The sequence below is a fragment of the Manis pentadactyla genome, chromosome 7 (genome assembly GCF_030020395.1).
Source record: "Manis pentadactyla isolate mManPen7 chromosome 7, mManPen7.hap1, whole genome shotgun sequence".
NCBI classification, from domain to species: domain Eukaryota; kingdom Metazoa; phylum Chordata; class Mammalia; order Pholidota; family Manidae; genus Manis; species Manis pentadactyla.
The window spans coordinates 132,193,135-132,212,190 of NC_080025.1; the positions used below are offsets into that span (position 1 = coordinate 132,193,135).

Genomic DNA, 19,056 nt, shown 5'->3' on the forward strand with positions numbered 1-19,056 from the left:
ACCTCGTTAACAATTGTTTTAGGATGATATTTAAGTCACTGATTTGTTCTAATTATTTTTTTAATATGGTGTTAGATAAGGGTCCAACTTCATTCTTCTGCATGTGGATATTCCGTTTTCCCAGCACCACTTGCTAAAACGTTGGTCCTTTCCTCACAGAATGATCTTGGCACACTTATCAAAAACTGTTAGACCCTATATGTGATGGTTTATTTCTGGGTTCTCTTCTATTCCACTGATCTGTATGTCCATCTTTATACCCAAAACCACAGTTTTGATTACTGTAGCCTTGTAATAAGTTTTGAAATCAGGAACTGTGGGTCCTCCAGTTTTGTTCTTTTTCCAGATCACTTTGCCTATTGAGGATCCTTCTTTTTCAAGATTATTTTGTCTGGGGGGGAGCCTGTCTACCAGGGATCCAGATGAATTTTAAGATGTTTTCTATCTGCAAAAAGAAAAAAGTCACCGGGATTTTGACTCTTTAGATAGCTCTGGGTAACCTGACATTTTAATATTGTCTTTCAATTGATGCACATGGGATACATTTTCAATTATTTATGTATTAATTTCTTTCAGCAATTTTTTTGTAGTTTTCATCATAACACTTCCTTGGTTAATTCTTAAGTACTTTACTCTTTTTTGATGCTATTTTGAATTGTTTTTATAATTTCCTTTTAAGTGCTCATTGTTCATGTATAGAAACACAACTGATTTTTGTGCGTTGACTTTGTATCCTGCTACACTGCTGAATTCACTTATTAGTTCTAATTGCTGTGTATGTTTGTGTGTGTGCAATATCTTTAGGAGTTTCTACATATAAGACCAAATCATCTGCAAAAAGAGACTATTTTACTTACTCTTTTCCAATTTGGATGCCTATTTTACTTGGCTAATTGCTATGGCTAGAACATCTGTGTTGAACAGAAGAGGAAAAGTGGGCATCCTTGTATTGTTCCTCATTGTACAGGAAAAGCTTTCAGTCTTTCAACATTGAGTATCATGTTCACTATGGGTTATATATATATATGCCTTTTATTATGTTGAGGTAATTTCCTTCTACTCCTAGGTTGTTGTTTTTGTCATGAAAGGGTGTTGAATTCTGTCAAATGCTTTTATTCCATCAAGATGATCATGAAGCTACCCTCTGCTGATGTGGCATATTACAACGCTCGATTTTTATATATTATGCAATCCTTACATTCTAGGAATAAATTCTACTTGGTTATGGTATATTTTTTTAATATATCATATTTATATGGTGATATTCTATAGCTTATATTCTGTTGAGGATTCTTGCATGAATGTTTGTAAGACACTGATTTGTAGTTTGCTTAGTGTCTTTGGTATCAGTAATACTGGCCTCACAGAATGAATTAGGAAGCATTCCCTCCTCTTCAGCTTTTTGGAAAAATTTGAGAAAGGCTGGTATTAGTTATGTTGGGTAGAATCCACCAGTGAAGCCCTCAAGTCCAGGGCACTTCTTTGTTGGGAGATTTTTTATTAGATTCAATCTCCTTACTAGTTATACATCTATTCATGCTTTCTATTCATGATAGTCTTGGTAGTTTTGTGTTTCTAGGAATTTGTTCATTTCATCTGTCATCCAATTATGTGGTGTGCAAGTCTTCACAACTCTTATACTTTATTTCTGTAAAACATGTAGAAATACCCCCACTTTCATTTCTGATTTAGTAACGAGATTTTTTTTCCCCTAGTCCATCTGGGTAAAGGTTTGCCAATTTTGTTATCTCCTCAAAGAACCAACTTTTATAGTCTCATTGATTTTTCTCTATAGTTTTTCTATTCTCTGTTTCATTTATCTCTGCCCTAACCTTTATTTTCTTTTTCCTTCTGCTAGCTTTGGGTTGAGTTTGTTCTTCTTTTTCCTACTTCCTTAAGTTTCAAAGTTAGGTTGTTGACTTTGAAATGTAAGCATATACATAGATGCATTTATAGTCACAAATTTCCCCTTTAGCTCCACTTCTGCTGCATCCCCATAGGTCTTGGTATGTTGTTTTCACTTTCCTTCATCTCTGAGTATTTTCTGATTTCCCTTGTGATCTTTTTCTTTGATCCATTAGTTAAACGTTATCTAATTTCCACAATTTTCTGAATTTTCCCAATTTCCTTTTGTTAGTTTTTTCTAACTTCATCCCATTGTAATCAGAAAAGATATTTGATATCTCAGCTATCTTTTTAAATCTATGGAGACTTAGCTTGTGGCTTAACATAGGACCTATCTTGGAAAATGTCCCATATGCACTTGAGAAGAACATGTTTTTGCTGTTGTTAGGTAGAGTGTTCTGCATGTGTCTGTTGTATTTAGTTGGTTTGTTGTGTTGTCAAATCCTTAAAACCTCTCTGTAATGTACAGAGAATGTGTGGTTGTTATATCCATTATTGTGAGTGGGGTGTTGGGAAGTCTCCAAGCATTATTATATGACTATTTCTCCCTTCAGTTGTCAGTTTTTGCTTCATATATTTTGATGGTCTATGATTAGGGGTGTACATGTTTGTAATTATTCTTTCTTTTTGCTGTACCAAACCCTTCATGAATATATAATGTTCTCCTTTGTTTCTTGTAACTTTTCGAGGTCTATTCTATCTGATTTAATACAGCCACCCAGGTCTCTCTGTCACTATTTGCATGAAATAGTGTATTCTTTCACTTTTCACCCTGTTTGTGTCTCTGGGTCTACTGTGAGTCTTGTAGACAGCATACAGTTGGATCATGTATTTTTAATCCATTCTGCCAATCTCTGTCTTTTGACTGGAGAGTTGAGTCCATTTATGTTTAAAGTAATTACTGATAAGAAGGGAGTTACTTATGCTATCATGCTATTTGTCTTCTCTATCCCAAAGAGCTTTCCCCTCCTCATTTCCTGTATTACTTACTGTCTTCTTTTGTGGTTTTTTTCCCCCCACAGTGAAGTGTTTAAATTCCTTTCTCATTTTCTTTTGTGTATATTCTAGAACTATTTTCTTTGTTATCATGAGTGTCCTCATTTACCATCCTTAAGTTAAAACATGGTAATTTAAATTTATACCAAATTAACTTCAATAACAAAACAAAAACTCTGGTCCATTATAGCTCCATCAGTTGTTGGTGTCCCCAAATCACATCTTTATACATGTGTCTCCAAAAATATAAACTAACTTAAATCAATTTCCTAAATTATGTAGAAAACAAAATTTGTATAAATCAATTTTTTTAGTTATGTAGAAAACAAAAACAAAATAAAAAACAAAAGTCAAAGTTATAGGAATACTAGCTTTTACACTAATATATTGGACCTTAAATGTAGTGTAGTGGTCTCTTAAATCATGCAGGTAATAAAAAGTATAATTACAAACCACATTTACAATAACATTAGTGTTTTTTATTGCCTATTTATTACCCTGATTAAGATCTTTATTTCTCCATACAGCTTCAGGTAACTGCTAGTGTCATTTCACCATGCAGGACTCCTTTGTGCATTTCTTTCAGGGTGGGTCTAGAGGTCATAAACTGTTATTTGAATGTCTTAATTTCTCCCTCACTCTTTGAGAAGTTTTGCTGGACATAGGATTATATAAATTCTTGGTTGACAGTTTTCTTTCTTTTAGCACTTTGACTACATCAGCTCACTGTCATCTAGCCTCCAGAGTTTCTATTGAGAAATCTGCTGATGATCATACTGAGGATCCCTTCTTTCTGATGATACACTTCTCTTGTTTTCATAATTCTCTCATCTTTGGACTTGAAAACATTTTATTTGGTTTTTGACTATTACTCATTTAATTTGATTTGCTTTGATTATATCTGTCTCAGTGTGGGTGTCTCTGAATTCATCTTAAGAGTTCATTAGTTTTTTGGATATTTACATTTGTATCTTTCATCAAATTTGGAGAGTTTTCAGACATATTCTCTCTATACCTCCTCTCTCTCTCGTTTCTCCTTCCGGAACTGCAACAATGCATACATACGTCTGCTTGATGATGTCCCACAGGTAACGTTAGTCTCTGTTCATGTCTCTTCAATCTTTTTTGTGTTTCTCCCACTCAGTAATTTCCATTTTCCTATCTTCAAGTTTGCTGACTCATTCTTCTGTCTGCTCAATTCTGACTTTGAATCTCCTAGTGAATTTTTCATGTCAGTTATACTTTTTGGCTTCAGAAATTCTTGATTTCTTTAGGCTTTCTACCTCTATACTAAGTTTCATTTTGTTCAAACTTCATTTTCTTGACTTTCTCCACATCTTCCTTTAGTTAAAGTCTGTGTCTGTGTGTCTGCCACTAGGTCTTTTTCAGAGACACATACACAGCTGCCGCCCATGTGGCTGCGGGGTGGAGGACGGGTAGCTGCTACTATGCTAAGAGCTGAATTTTACCAAAATTAATTGCTAAGTCTTTCCCTGGAAGTTGCAAGTCTTCAACACATTTCAGAGTTCCAAAATAGTTACATCAAACAAATTCTGCCAGTGGAATTGTCATCCAATGGGGAGACAAGCCTCCTAGTGCTACCTAATCCTTAAACTTGCACTGTTATTGTATGGAAATACGGATTTAAAATTGAAAGGAAGCAGTAATAACAGAAACAAAAGGATGAAAGCAAGATATTATAAAAGAAGAACTGGTTCATCTCCTGATCTTGGTTCACCTTCTCAGCTACTACCATTAAACAGAACTAAACAATAATTTTCAATATAGGTGACGTCTGCCTTGCTAATTAATATCAAGAGCAATACATGAAAATACTGCATTCAGAACATAATCTTGAGAATGTTTCTGGACTATGACTAATTAGAGTAACACATCATCTTGTGCACCATGCCAACTGCAGTTTTATAAGCACTGATCATAACACTTAATGCTTCACCTTTGAAAGTTTTATCAAAGATGCTTAAAAATTTCTATCAGTGTCAGCAATCCATAAACAACTACTAAAAATCCAGTAAAGGGGAAGATATCAGTAAGCTTATGTTCCACTCAATTTTAGTATGTTCTTTAATATATTTTCAGAATAATTAACAACTCAAGGAATAGTAAATGAAAAGCTTTAAGAATAAAGATACAACCAGAATTTATTTCCTACTTAAGCTCCTGAAAGTCAATTATGGTTAAACCTGCCATTGTAACTGCCACTACCAGTGCAAAAGTGGAATATAAAGATACAAGAGACCCTGCACATTCACGTATAACCCCAATAGAAATACAACATGTATGTACAAATTCCTCCAATAAACGTGAAGTCCTCAGATCTTTAATGGTTGGACAGAAAACATACCCAGGGACTACAAATAACAGGCCAGAGTTCTCCCAAGCCCCTGGCATTAGGAGTCAGACTTCTCTCTTCATAAAGCTCTGTGACTGCTGAAGCTACAGCCATATCAGCAAATTGGTTGTTTTATACTCAACATCCACCTATCCATTACCACCCGTTATCATGCCAAGAAGGTTAAGAAAGGAAAACAATTTAAATAAATACCACATTTACTAATGAAGAAAGAGACCCACTCTGTAAAGGAGATTATTCTCTGGTCAAGAACTGCCAAGTCCAAGTGATATGAGATGAAAGAAGACTGGGTACACTAAAATAAATTGCACAGGGCATTTTTACTTAAAAACAAACAAAAAAACTACAGGGTTTCTTTCTTCTTTTTACCAAGTCAGTACAAAGTTTGTTAGCCATTTCTGCTCAGAAAGGCCTCTTTCTAAACAGGACTGTCCTCTAACATACCAGGCATGAAATAGCCATGTGTATGGGGCCCCAATTTCATTTGTGTCTCAAGAAGAGGCTCCAGCTTCAGTTCTGGTCCCAGGTTTGTCTCTTCCATTCATTGTGATACCATGCCTAGTGTGGATGACAGTGCTGGCACCAGATCCAGCCCTGCCTACAGTTACAGCAGTGACTCTAACTCCAAGCCTTCCTCTGGCCCTTGTGCCAGCCTGGGGTCCAGTTCTAATGACTCCAATTCTGGCTCCAGCTTAAGCTCCAGCACTTGTTGCAGCTTATCCACCCATCTGTTAGAGACCACAGTGAGCCTGTTTTAGGTATTCCTCCATTCCTACAGATTAACTTTCTCCTGGTAGTAGCACCCAAAAGCCTCATACTGGGGGGACTCAGGGATAGAGGAAGTATAGTGGGTTCTCAGATATGCTCTCCTCAGTAAGCAGTTGGTAGTGGTGGATGATTTCCATCAGAGTGACTGACTGCAGTACCACCTTGGTGTACTGCTCCACAGTGCAGATGAGAAGCTTACCATCATCCTGATGTTCCACCTCAGAATAGGTGATGCCCCCTCCCAATAATTCACTGAATTGCAATAGAAAGATAGCAGAGATGGTCTTCCTCAGCATCTGGTGCTTCTGGTTCCAGAGCTCAAAAAAGTCCATGATGCAGCCATCATTCAAAGACTCTTCAGGTCATATACCAGGTCCAGACATTTGTCCAATCCTGTCCAGAATGGTAGCTTGCCTGGGGGGCTCTCTTACTTAGTGAAGTCAGCCCAGAAGAACAATGAACCTCAGTCTTAGTGTACTACCCAAACAGCTTGTCCCTAAGCATGCTCAGATGCTCCAGGCTGAGGACTTGGCCAACGCAGGAGGAGAAGTGCCAAATGAGAAGGGCCCAGCAAGCTCTAGGAGGGTTTTGATGGGGATTAGAATAAAGAACCACTGCTTCTGTGGGTTTGAGCTGAACAGACTGAACCATAGAACCAAGGCTAAGACAATAGAGAGTAGGTTCATTTTAGAAATAACTGCCACACAGAGGGCATCTGTTTTTAGTTCCTGCTTCAGATTCTTGTAGCTGTATCTGATTGTAAAGCTGATAATGGGCAGTTCTTCTGTTACACACAGCAGCCCGATTTTGCTGCCCTTTTAGAACCCCTGAATGTTGTTCCACCATAGTCAAGTAGCTGAAATCCCAAATTAGACCCCAACTCTGCCTCTCCTCAGGGGTTAGATTTCTGGTTTGAAGTTAGAATTTTGAACAGCTGGAAACGTTTTAATTGAGGAGGATTCCTGTCAGTGAGGACTTCTGCAGGGAGTGACCCACTGTCTTCCTGGAAGCTCACCAGCAGCCTTGTTTAGCCATTAAGCTTCCTCTCAGTTTTGAGGATGAGGGGTCACTGGGGCGTTTGGGGCATGCAGGGCTGGGTTTCTACCACAAAGGCTTTGTGGAGCAGACATTATAGCAACTCTTGTGAACCAGGCCTTCCATAGATCCACCACTTTGGTCATCCTGATCGCTAACCAGGCAATGCAATCCCTTCAGCAGCTGGCACAGGTGAAACAACAGCTTTGCACCAGCTGCTGTGAACACTTCTCCAGTTGTTTCGACCTGTTGTCCAGGGGTGCTCCAATGCTGGTGTTTTGCTGCTGGAATTTCCATGCCTCCCACTTTGGCAGCATCCAGCACCTTCTTTCTGCTTTTGCACATTTAACTGAGAATTTCCTGCAAAGCTGCTGCTGTCTGGTCCAATGGGAGGCCCAAAGAGGGTGTCCTCACTGGGGTCAGGGTCTGGGTCTTACATCTGAATCAAAGACATTATACTGGTCTTTCAGTTGGCTGATGGACTTCACCAGCTTCTCCATCACTGCCCTCAATTCCAGGATCCAGAATTCAGTCTCATGTTGCTGGCTCACCCCAGGTGCTTTGAGGTCTGTCTCTCACTGCTCCAACTGAGCCCTCTGAGCCTGGATCAGAATTAAAGAGACTAAAGATATCTCAGCCAACTGGGAAGGGCCCTGAGGAAAGGCCTGAATGTCCCAATAGAATGTTCGCAAGTTGTGCTGAGCAACAAGCACTCAGGGTGTGCAGCAGCCATACTCACAGTGGTCCAAGAAGTCAAATAACAGCATTTTAGCCATGGAATCAACTGTTGCCCAGTAACAATGCCAAGAGAAAGAGACATCAAGAAACCTGAAGTCCATAAATACCACACACAGTTGATTGAAAAGCACTGGACTCAAGTGGGACTAATAAGTTCTAATAGGTAATTAGGTCTCATAACAAGATCCAGAAGACAGTGTTATGTGTGTAAATCCCCATAGATAAAAATTTGTAAACATACTATGTTTTCATACAGTATGACTGACTTTTTTTAAAGTTCTAGACCTAAATAGTTCTGAAATCTATGGTGAGGGCACAGGTTTCTCAGGACTGTATGTTTTTCAATTAACACAACAGTTGGAATCCAGCACTATGAATCTCTTCAAAAAATACATCTTTATATTTATTGAAAGTATAGGGTATATATCCAGACACTGTCCTGGAGATTCTGATTCATTTAGTCTAAACTGAGACATCTGGCATCTGATGATCACTACACAAGTAGAAGTGAAGACGAACACAGGGAAAAGGCATTGCTTCAAGTTGCATCAAGTCTCCTCAAAGTCTCTGAAGTTATCAGATTTCATAGCTAGAAGGAATCATTAATATCAAATTTAAACACTTTGTTTTACAGATAAAAAAAAAAAAATTCACAACTATCTACAGCAGATACTCTCCACAACTGCACCTCAATTTGGATCTTCAGATGCTCAGCCAACTTTGTGAGCTACTAATTTGCCCAAAAGACAGTGCTTGAATTTGACTTCCTTTTACTTTTCTGGTGGCAATGCCAACCAACTTCTGAAAACAGCCTGCCCGCTTTCCAATGCAACACAAGTAGTTACACAAAAGGATAAAAAAAAATCATTTGGGAGGACTGGGAATGGGAAGAAAAAGTACTGAAGTCTAGTTCCCTTGTTTTTCACATGTAAAAGGTAAAATTAGTCTCAGTTGTACTAATTTTGGCTGCATTTTGGATATAAAGTAAAATTTACAGATGTGAATATAATAGACATTTCTGAATTTCACTGTCATGTTACTATATACAGAAATACATATTATTCACATTGCTCCTAAATTAAATGTTCCTGAATTCATTTTTTCATGCTTGCCAGAGTCTTACGAAATAAACATTGCTACCACAAAAGACACAAATTTAATTTACAGATTAGGGTAGCTTACCTTCACAGAATTTATTTTATTAGACACAGGTTTCATGTATACATTAGTATTTAAGGTTGTACTTTGCTACTAAAATATGGCCACATGTTAAGAAATGGACAGAATTATCTATTAATATGGTAAGGAAAAAATGCCTAATATACCTGGACTAATTTCAGGTTGGCAAATATTTTAATTGGAATTTTCTCATAACTCCAGGATAAACCAAAATTTATGATATAAGTGTTTTGATTACTAACAAGCACAAAAAATTAATTATTCTTAATATTAAAGTTGAAAGTTGATGTCTAACATCCAAAACATATCATAGAACATGACAAGCTTTCAAAAACAGCAAATAAAGTCTGTATTCATTTTAATTTTATACTTCAGTAATAAAGTCTGATCTTTTATAAAGATACTATATAAAAGATACTATGTACTTATGTTGAATTTAAACATGTAACTGCTCATTTAATGTGACTTTTCTTCTAAGAAATAAGGGCACCAACAACCCTTTCTCCTAACTGCCCCTCTCCCACACTCACTACACCTCACCCTCTAGGAAAAAAAATACCAGCAGGTCTCTAACTTTTTAAAAAATGTTCTACTAAGATGCAGCAGACGCCAGAGCTCACATACTAATATTCTGGTGTGTATGTGCACATTTGCAGTAACTTTATATATCCAAACACAGCATGGGAATAAAACCTCTTAAGAGAAATAAGGAAAGATCCTTAGAAATAAGTTCAGAAAAATCTTGTAATTCACTAATTTTAATGTACTACTTAGTTTTCTAATAAGTAGCCCTTAGTTTTATGCAAAAATAAAAGTAGGGAACTGCAAATCACCTATTTCTTATAAAACCGAGGATCCATTTTACCAAAAAAAATGTAGGCCACCCCCCCATGGCACTTGTCCATACTTTGGGAATCACTGCTTTACACCACTCCTGAGTTCACCTCTACCTCTAAATATCAGCATACACCAGTAATTTATAACTATTTTTGGATCCTGGATCCTCTCTCCAGAGAAATGTGCATGCTCACACACACAATTTTACATAAAACCCCACAGAGTTCACAGATATGCTGAAGCCTATTCATGACTTAAAAGCTCTCCCCAAGACTACTTCCTACAAGATTCTATTCTAAACCTCAGGGGTTTACCAAATAATATCAGGGCAGGAAAACAGGATTCATGCAGTGACAACTCCCATTCTGTTGAATAAATAAGGCATTCTAGGCCTTCAGTATATCAGAGCTTATTATTTCAATGTAATACAAATAGACAAACTCCTATAGAAGTTTTCCTTTCACCGTTTCTTTAGCTTATCCTCTACTGCCACCAACCTGTGGTTTAGGGAAGGCTTTGCTTGAAATACCATTAATTCATTGGAATTTTTAGTATACCCACTAAATTTATTCTGAGATAATAAGCCTTAAGTATCAGAGATCTTTAAGATCAAACCATATACAGTTATTACATAGGTTAGTCTAACTGAGTTAGCTTGACTCATGTTAAGAGTCTCTTATGAAATTTTGCCTCTTCTAGACCAAGCAATGACAAGAGTGGGAAAATGAGCTTGGGCTTAAAAGTGACAGACTTTCGTTAGAATCTGGTCTATCAGTTATTTATCTAGGATACTGGTAAACAATTTAAACTCACTGAGATTTAGTTTCCTTGCCACTAGTAAAATAACAATGATGCCTAACATACAGGACTATTGAGATTAAATGAACACAGAAGACACCAAATTTTTGTTCACCCTCTCTTTTCATTTAAAGCTGCACATCTCCATTCCTTCAATGGTGGCTTGTTTGACTGAATCAATATATCAATATCAAGTCATAATCAGTTACCTTGAGTGATCTGCCTACCCCATAATGTAACTCCCAAAGTTTTACAGGTAGGTCTACTCACTGTCCTGGGCATAGCAGCAAATCTAGCTACTATTCCTTTCAGTCTTCAGTTGGTACACAAACAATCTCAATCTAAATGAATGCATTTCAAAACCCCAAACTTAAAAACAAAATATTCAGTCCTTAAGAATCACTACTGCATGATGTCCTTACTCCCCACATTTGTATTCGTCATTTCAAAGCAACTTAATAATTTAGAAAAACATCACATCTGTACTCAATAGCCAATCTGACAGATATACTCTCAAATTCATTATATAAGGGGGAGGGTGCGAACAAATGACACATACCCTTTTATAATTTATTATTCACTTAAGTGAGATAAGAATAAGACAGTCTAGAAAATTTCACTTACTAACATATATGTGTATCAGGGGACCATATCAGGGTTCAGGGAGGACTAGTAGCTAGGGTACTCTTAATATCTGTGCTCGGCTTAATTAGAAATAAGAGAAAACTACATTTGAGGTTTAGTATCAATCTCCATAAGGTTTCAAGTTTTGCTTTCTTGCAGTTCTCATAAAACTGTTACTCACTACATAGGAATGCTAAGAAAAAAGAAGAGGAACCTTTTTTCTTCTTTTTCTTTTTTTCCGTAGAAAGTTTAACTCTCAAATTATCTTGAATAAGAAAATGGTATCTCTTGGGTAGGACCACGGAAAAACTTGCATTGCTCATCATTCTAACTTGGCAAGTATCCCCTGTGGATAGAAAAAATCTTATCTACAAACTCACTGTACCCTATATGGTGGCAATGTGGAAATGGAGACCAAAGCAAACCTTTGGTATCTCCAACAAGTCAAATTTACTCTTGCAGGGGTTGATATGGAAAGAAAACAAGCCATTGAGAGATTGTCAAAAAAACAGCTCTAAGTTGGGGGCCATCAACTGTCCTTAACAAATTTTGGGGACTTGCATTAAACAAAAAATAGCCCTTCTCCCTGACAAAAGAACCTTCCTATATCACATACTTATTCAAAGCATAGGTAACCATGTCAAAATTTATTCTGGTCCCAACTGAGGTTCAGTAGTAATGGCTTTGGGCAAAGTTATTGAATGAGTATGCTGTTTTAAACCCTTTTACTTTCCTTCATTTCCCTCTACAACTTGTGGCTCCCAGGGAATTTCTCTCCTGCTACTGAAAGTTATGAATGTGCTCTGACTATACACTATATGAAGGCAAAGTAAATAATACTAGTAAACCTATTAATAACTAATCACAAGAAAGTAAGTTAAAGAAAAGCTAAATACTTGTTATAAATAATGAAAAGACATTTGGTGAATTCCAATTTTCTCTTCCAATTTGAAGAAAAAAAGCTCACTAATTAAGAAATAACAAGGTATTTACGTATTTTGATTAAAAATACTTATCTCAAATAAATGGTCAAAATCATACTTAAGAGTGAATAGAACACTTCAGATATCACTGTAAAAGTAAAGAATGAGACAAGGAAGCCTACTGGTATCACTTACTGATACTGTTAATTATAGCCTAGAATTCTCAAACAGGGAAAGGTGGTAGTAGAAAATCCAATACAACAAAATGGGAAAGACAAAAAGAAATCTTTCCTAAGAGAAACAAAAGACTTAAATAGAGAGGTATATCATGCTAACAGTAGAGAGGACTCAATATCATATTGTAGAACATAAATTCTTTCAAAACTGATTTATAAATTCAAGTATCTTCATATACAAATAGATTGAGCATCTAATTGCAGAAAGTTGTATCTATTTACTGCTGTTAAAACACTTAAATACACGAATGAAACATGGCAATCAAATATGAATTCACAATGCATTATAAAGTTCACTCTATTATCAAATATAAATTAAAACGAGACAGCTTTCTTATCAAATTGGCAAATGTGCAGGAAAAAATACTCAATTCAAGCAAATAGGTACTCATAATCCCTGACTCAGCAGTTCTAAGAACATCACAGCTATAACCAAAATGTTTGTAAGAAAACAAACACCACAGTATTAAAAATAATAGTACCAAAATGAAAATAACACAGCTTTAATAAATTTGAAATTCTCATATAAATTGGAATACTATGTAACCATAAAAAATTTATGTTTTCATGACATGGAAAAATATTCATAATAATGAATGTTTTAAAATGTAACAAGCCAGTGTATTTATACATTCAAAGGATTTTGTAAAGGGCTTTTCCTAAAAGGCTACAAGGAAATAATTACACACTGCAAGGAAAATACATAAAATCATTTTCAATGAAAACATCCTATCTAAGGACTGAGAACACATACAATATTTGCTAGCTTCTATATGCTTTGATATGTTTTTCAAATTTCCTTCAATAGAAACATACTACTTTTATATTCAGGAAATAGCAAATGTTACCTAAAATAGACAATCGAAATTTAAAATTTTTGGCTTTAATTTTCTAGGACTATAAACCCAGAATATGATTTTAATTAGAATGACATTTTTAATGGGAACAATGATGTGTATAAACGTTAAAAGCATCTCAAATAAATTTTTACAACAATGATCCCACTCTTATGCGAAGCACTACAAAGTTCACAACCAATGGAGTAAGTAAAAGCATATAGTTCACAGTAAAACAAACACACGGGGGCAGAAAAGGATAGGGACAAAAAAATTAATGGAAAGGGTCAAAGCTTATCAACCCAAAAAGATTTCTTTTGGATTTAGTTTTTATTCTTTGCTTTTATATAAACAAATTTCACATAAATTACTTGTAATGTTATGTTTCACTCTGTAGCCTCTTTTACATATATTTATATACAAATATACATATAGGTATATGAGTGTATGTATAAATAAGTATTTTAATTTGAATAGTCTTTCAAATAATCTTTACAGTCAAAGAGAAAAAACAAAGACTTCAGAATCTAAATACAAGAATATGTTTTTAAGAAACTGACTCTGACAACAATCCATGTAGTTATTAGCTATATTTGAAAAATGATCCTTACATTATTTAGTGTAAAACAGAAACTGGACTATACATTATGACACTTATTTAAAACATCAGTTAAACAAATTTCTTCAGAATAAGTATTTCAAAAATTCAGTGTATCTAAATTAATTGTTGCTATTTACTTTAAATGAATTCATTTTGTGAAAGTTAAACTTATCAGATTTTTAAAAAGATGAACAAGACCCTAATATATCAAACTTTAGGAACACTCAGGGTAGAGCACAACCCCAGAATTATTGGTTTTATTAATCATACCATTTTCTGAAGTGGCCATAACCAAATACAATTCAAGATGTAAACATCACTGTATCACACAGTACTTAAGACTACTAAATTTGTTTAAACATTGACAAAATATGGGTGTACCCAAAAAACAAGTTGTCTCCTAAAATGAGTAAGATTCTGATATGCAAAAACCCTTTCACTCAAAGGATACAAAATGTTAGTGATTCCTGAGATTAGATGACTATGACTATCTGTGTCCCCAACACACAAATGCTTCAAATAACCCCCACTCTCCCATTTACAGTATTTTTTCCTCTCTTCATATCATGGGGGAAAACCTCTATTAGATGACAAATCCTTTTAATAACAAACATTCCTTAATTTCCTTTTTATCAAGGAGGGTGTTCTCAGGGCTCAGGGCAGTCTGCAAATCAATGCAAAAGGAGAGCCATCAAGAGGCTGATTGGAAGTATTACCAGAAAGCAGGCAGGCAGCAAATATTCAAACCCAGAAATAGTGATGCAACAGTTCCTATGTAGCACAACTGTGCAAAAATGACAGACATTGTTAAGAAGGATTCTGCCTGAAAAATGTAGAATGAAGAGAGGATTGACAGACATGAAGATAAAGTGCATGATTATACTAATACAGGTACTTACGTATCATACCTCTGCAGTGGTGTCACTTTGTTCTTATTCCTATCAACTGAACCCGCAGAGAGTTGAAGAAAATTGGGGTTTAATTTATATAATTCTTGAAGTAACTTCTGTTCATATTCTTGGTGTTTACCCGCCTAACAGAAGAAGAAATTAAAACTGCAGTGGGCTTCACAAAATAGCCAATATAAAATACTGACTTACTTCTGAATTATTAAAGATATATCCTAAATAAAACATGTAAAGGTTTTGTGTGGTGTCAGAGAAACCGGTGAGGATGACCATCACAGAACTTTTAGACCAATGAATGTTCTTCCAACAAATCTACATGATATGTACTCCATTAATTAAGGCATTTCATCAACCACTCTGCTGTGCAGAAAGAAAAGCCTATTAACAGACAATGTTTTCGGCAGCTCAGAGAACTAGAAGGTCCCTTTTTAAACCTATTTCTCCACCTTTCAAATAAGAATTAAGTCTTCTTTCAGGCCACTAGAGAACTTTCTGAAGATCACCAAAAATCAACCCTTTTTTTTTTTTTGGAGATTAAGATTGCAATACACAGATGAAGAGTTTTACTGTATTTTTCATTATCTTGACACTAAGGGAAAATTCCACTAATTTGTTTTTATGTAAAAATTAATGCAGTTTAAACTCTAGTCCTGGGACTGGCAATTTATAGCCAGCTGCTTTGTTTTTACAAGTAAAGTTTTACTGGAGCAGTCACATTCATTCATTCAGCTATGGCTGCTTTTGTGCTACAACAGCAGAGTTGAACAGTTGCTACAGAGACAATGTGACCCAGAAAGCCCAAAATATTTACTAACTGGCCCTTTACAGAAAAAGTTTGCCAAACCCTACTACTCTACATGCAATAAAAAGAAGTCCATATTTACTGTCACTGGTAGCTGTTTATCAGAAAGCAATGGTTATGGGAGAAATTAGGCATAGACTGACTCTGGAAACTAATCATGTTTCCATGAATTTACAATGAATTTAGTTTGAATAACATTTTATTATCTGCATGTATATCATGACTGGAATGACATTTTTACTTACCTTCTGGTTGTTAATTGTTTTAAAAGTATGGCCTAAATAGATGTTAAGGGAAAAACCAAAACCAGAACAAGAGAGATCAAAACAAAAACAAAATTAAAAAAAAACAAGCAAGGGCAAGATCTCCTAACTGCACACAACTGTATCCTATATACCGCACAATGCATGTTCCCTGTTCTGAGAGGGCTCTTGCCTGTTTCAACTGGATCTCTAAATATTTCACATAGTACTAAATTTTGAGTTATGCAGTAACAAAGAAAGATTTTTGCCATGATACAATTTGTTCAAATTTCCTTTCCACACTGAGAGGGTGTTTTAACAAAGAAACTTCTTTTCAAAGTAATTTTAAACTCAGATAAAGAAGAGCAAGAGGAATTCAGGACAATACGATGAAATAAATTTTGAATTACTAAGAAAAAATAAAGTTAGATGTGGATTTTATATCTTTAAAACATGAAAAGCCTTGAAAAATTCTTTTTTGCAATCAATACTTCAGAAGATATTACAGCTTTCATTAGACAGAAAGAGCTCAAACTGATGTTTAAATGATTCTACAGGGGCAGTTGACAGAGACAGATTAGATACCATTACAAGTTCCAAGGGACTGTCCATCCATTTTCTTTTACTGTTCAATAATACTTAAAAATGGGGTCAACTGGAGCTTAGAAATTCTTGGACAGAGATTTTCACTGTAACAGCACCCATGAGAAAAGCATAGTCTCCACTTGTCAAAATTCAGTTTGAAATTATTCCGTCTTAGGTTTTTGACCAAGAAAGTTTCATCCAAAGAGCAAAACAAAAACAAGAAGCACAGTAACTATTGTTTAAATAAGAAATAAGTTAAATCATTTGTCCCCATTAAATACCACAGAGGCCTTATTTTAACACTGTTTTTGGATCATAATGACAATACTGTCAAGAAATTCCAATGTATTTATCATAATGGTATTTAATCTGTACTAACTCCAAGTCAAAAAAGGTAATATTTGATTTTATTTAAAAATCTGATCTTCAAGGATCCCCTACTAGCCTTTCTCTAGTTTGACCTGGAGAATAAAAGGTAGTAATCAATGCCCCCCACCTTCTAAGTGAGAAGTATTCCTGCCAAAGTCCACAGCAACAATCTGAAGTCCTCATCTATAATAGGGAAGTGCAGCATTGTGCTTTGGTATAATCCTCATTTAATATGCTGTATGGTCAACATTTTTACTTGTAAAGGCATGTTTATACTACAAATTGAAAGGAGACAGGAGAACAGGAAATGTAAAAAAGAACATAGAATAAGCCTTCAATTCACCCTTACAGGACACTGACTCAAGGGACACCTTCATGGGGAGAGTCATTTTATAAAAATGTTAACTTATCAGCAACATTTGACAGAGTACTCTTTTCTAGCATGCTCTGTAAAGAGTAGCAATTAGCAGGAAAAAAAACTCAGTTACAGTATGCTGCTTAGCTTTCATTTTGCTAGCATTCAACCTAGAGTAGCATTTACCAAAATGCTTTTCTTGGTCAATTAAATTCTGGTTGTACACTCCCTTCTTGGACAGGTACTGGCATATTAAAAACGCTAAGAAGTCCTGCAGGAAAGAAACCTATTTATCTTCATTAATCTAGTATTTTCAAACTGCATGGACCTATTTTTATTATGACAATATCATATAAAAACTGATATTCCATGGAACACTATTTGAGAAAATGCTATTTTAATACCAGCTTAAAAAAAAATCCCTAGTTTCTGCTTTTGCAGTTTTAACTTAAAAAGACAAATACTCCCTCTTTTGGAAAGTTGATAATTCACATTACTTTACTACCTGCATTTCCTCTTTTGTGAAGCTGGCAGCCTCGTCCCCCAGTTCATGTAGATACATGCAGTCAGGCTTTGGACACTGCATATTCTTCAGGAAGTAACTGCAGTACTTTGTTGTACCTAGAGATGCCTGCCGGAAAAGGAAGGGGAAAAAGGGACCCAAAATGTGAACTGACACCACTTGAGAATTTCCGTTTTTAGTGTTTTCATTTCACCTAAAATGAGGCACAGACACAGCAAAACAAGATGTATGGCTGTGAATACTAGAGAATTAAACTATTACTAACTAGCAGGATTAATTATAGATGATGCTCATTTCAAAGAACTAAAGAAAACATCTCAGTCTATGGTTTCAAAACTTGAGTATTCAAATCTTTTTCCCTAGTGATCAGAAGACAGACAAAATCCATTCCGTGATATTAAGGGGTAGGCATGTAAGAAGGCAAATTCTTTTTTCTAATTATGCCAACCTTCTCCATTTACATAAAGCATTGCTTGGTGGGACCCTTTACTCAAACCTTGAACAGAGCAATGTCCAAATATTTAAGGACAACAAATCAGAACCATTATCTATTTCTAATAAGCAGACTAATGGATCCATTTTCACAAAATAAGATATGTGTAAATAGAGGAGATTTTTAAAGATTATCCCCTAATAATGAATGTATTTATTCCTACATGGTACAACAGGACCCTACATTAGGTCACCAATAAACAAATTAGCTGTCAGAGGTTGGTACAGATGCCTATGAAGGAATCGTCAAATAGACTCCCTTCAAATTTAATACATAAATGCTAGGCTCTCTTCTACTTCCTATATTTTATCCCTTCCCTGTTAAAAAAAAAAAAAAAGCAAAATAAAAAGGACCATCTTACCTTAAGCGTTCTGCCATCTACTACCACATTGTTGACACACTGTATAGCTCTGAGAGCATCTTCTGATCGGATGTAGGTTACATAAGCACTGGCACTTGGACCCTAAAGTGAAAACCCACTGTCATTTGTTTAAAATTCAACAATAACTTTAAAAAATATTCTTTTACCATCTGCCTTGGTAATTGTAAAGGCCTTTACTACTACTAACATTTAATAATAACCATAATTAGAAGTAGTAGTAGTTTTGGTAAAATCATATATTAGCTCATTTTTAAACAATCATACTTAATTTTACCTGATTTTAAGTAAACTAAACCATATATGAATAAGATATTCTTTAGCTTGACATTTGATAAGCTCATCAAGGTTACAAAAAAACAAACTTTGGTTAGATTTAAAAAAAAGAAAATTTGGGTGCACTGTGTCAAATTATGTTCTTCCCACAATAAATACAATCTGCAAGAGTAGTCTATCTGCTAATACCACCATAGCAAATATGCTCTATTAAGTTTTCAATATCTGAAAATTAATTAAAAATCATTATCTAATTACCAGAGTGCCTAATAAT

The 19,056-nt window shown here is 35.3% G+C and overlaps 1 protein-coding gene and 1 pseudogene across 7 annotated transcripts in view; both read right to left on the bottom strand.

Moving 5' to 3' along the window:
* Nucleotides 1–19,056, bottom strand: part of CNOT4 (CCR4-NOT transcription complex subunit 4) — a 131,345-nt gene that overhangs the window by 36,108 nt on the left and 76,181 nt on the right. For 4 of the 7 annotated variants that reach the window (XM_036905540.2, XM_036905535.2, XM_036905537.2 and 1 more), the window contains exons 5-7: nt 18,489–18,590; nt 17,617–17,742; nt 14,750–14,883 (exon numbers count right to left, since the gene is read on the bottom strand). In XM_036905540.2, the coding sequence (XP_036761435.1) occupies nt 14,750–14,883; nt 17,617–17,742; nt 18,489–18,590 (362 nt within the window). The remainder of the gene's footprint in view (nt 1–14,749; nt 14,884–17,616; nt 17,743–18,488; nt 18,591–19,056) is intronic. The other 3 variants (XM_036905536.2, XM_036905538.2, XM_036905542.2) reach the window with 1 other exon arrangement.
* LOC130684396 (signal transducer and activator of transcription 2-like) lies at nt 1,272–14,139 on the bottom strand (annotated as a pseudogene).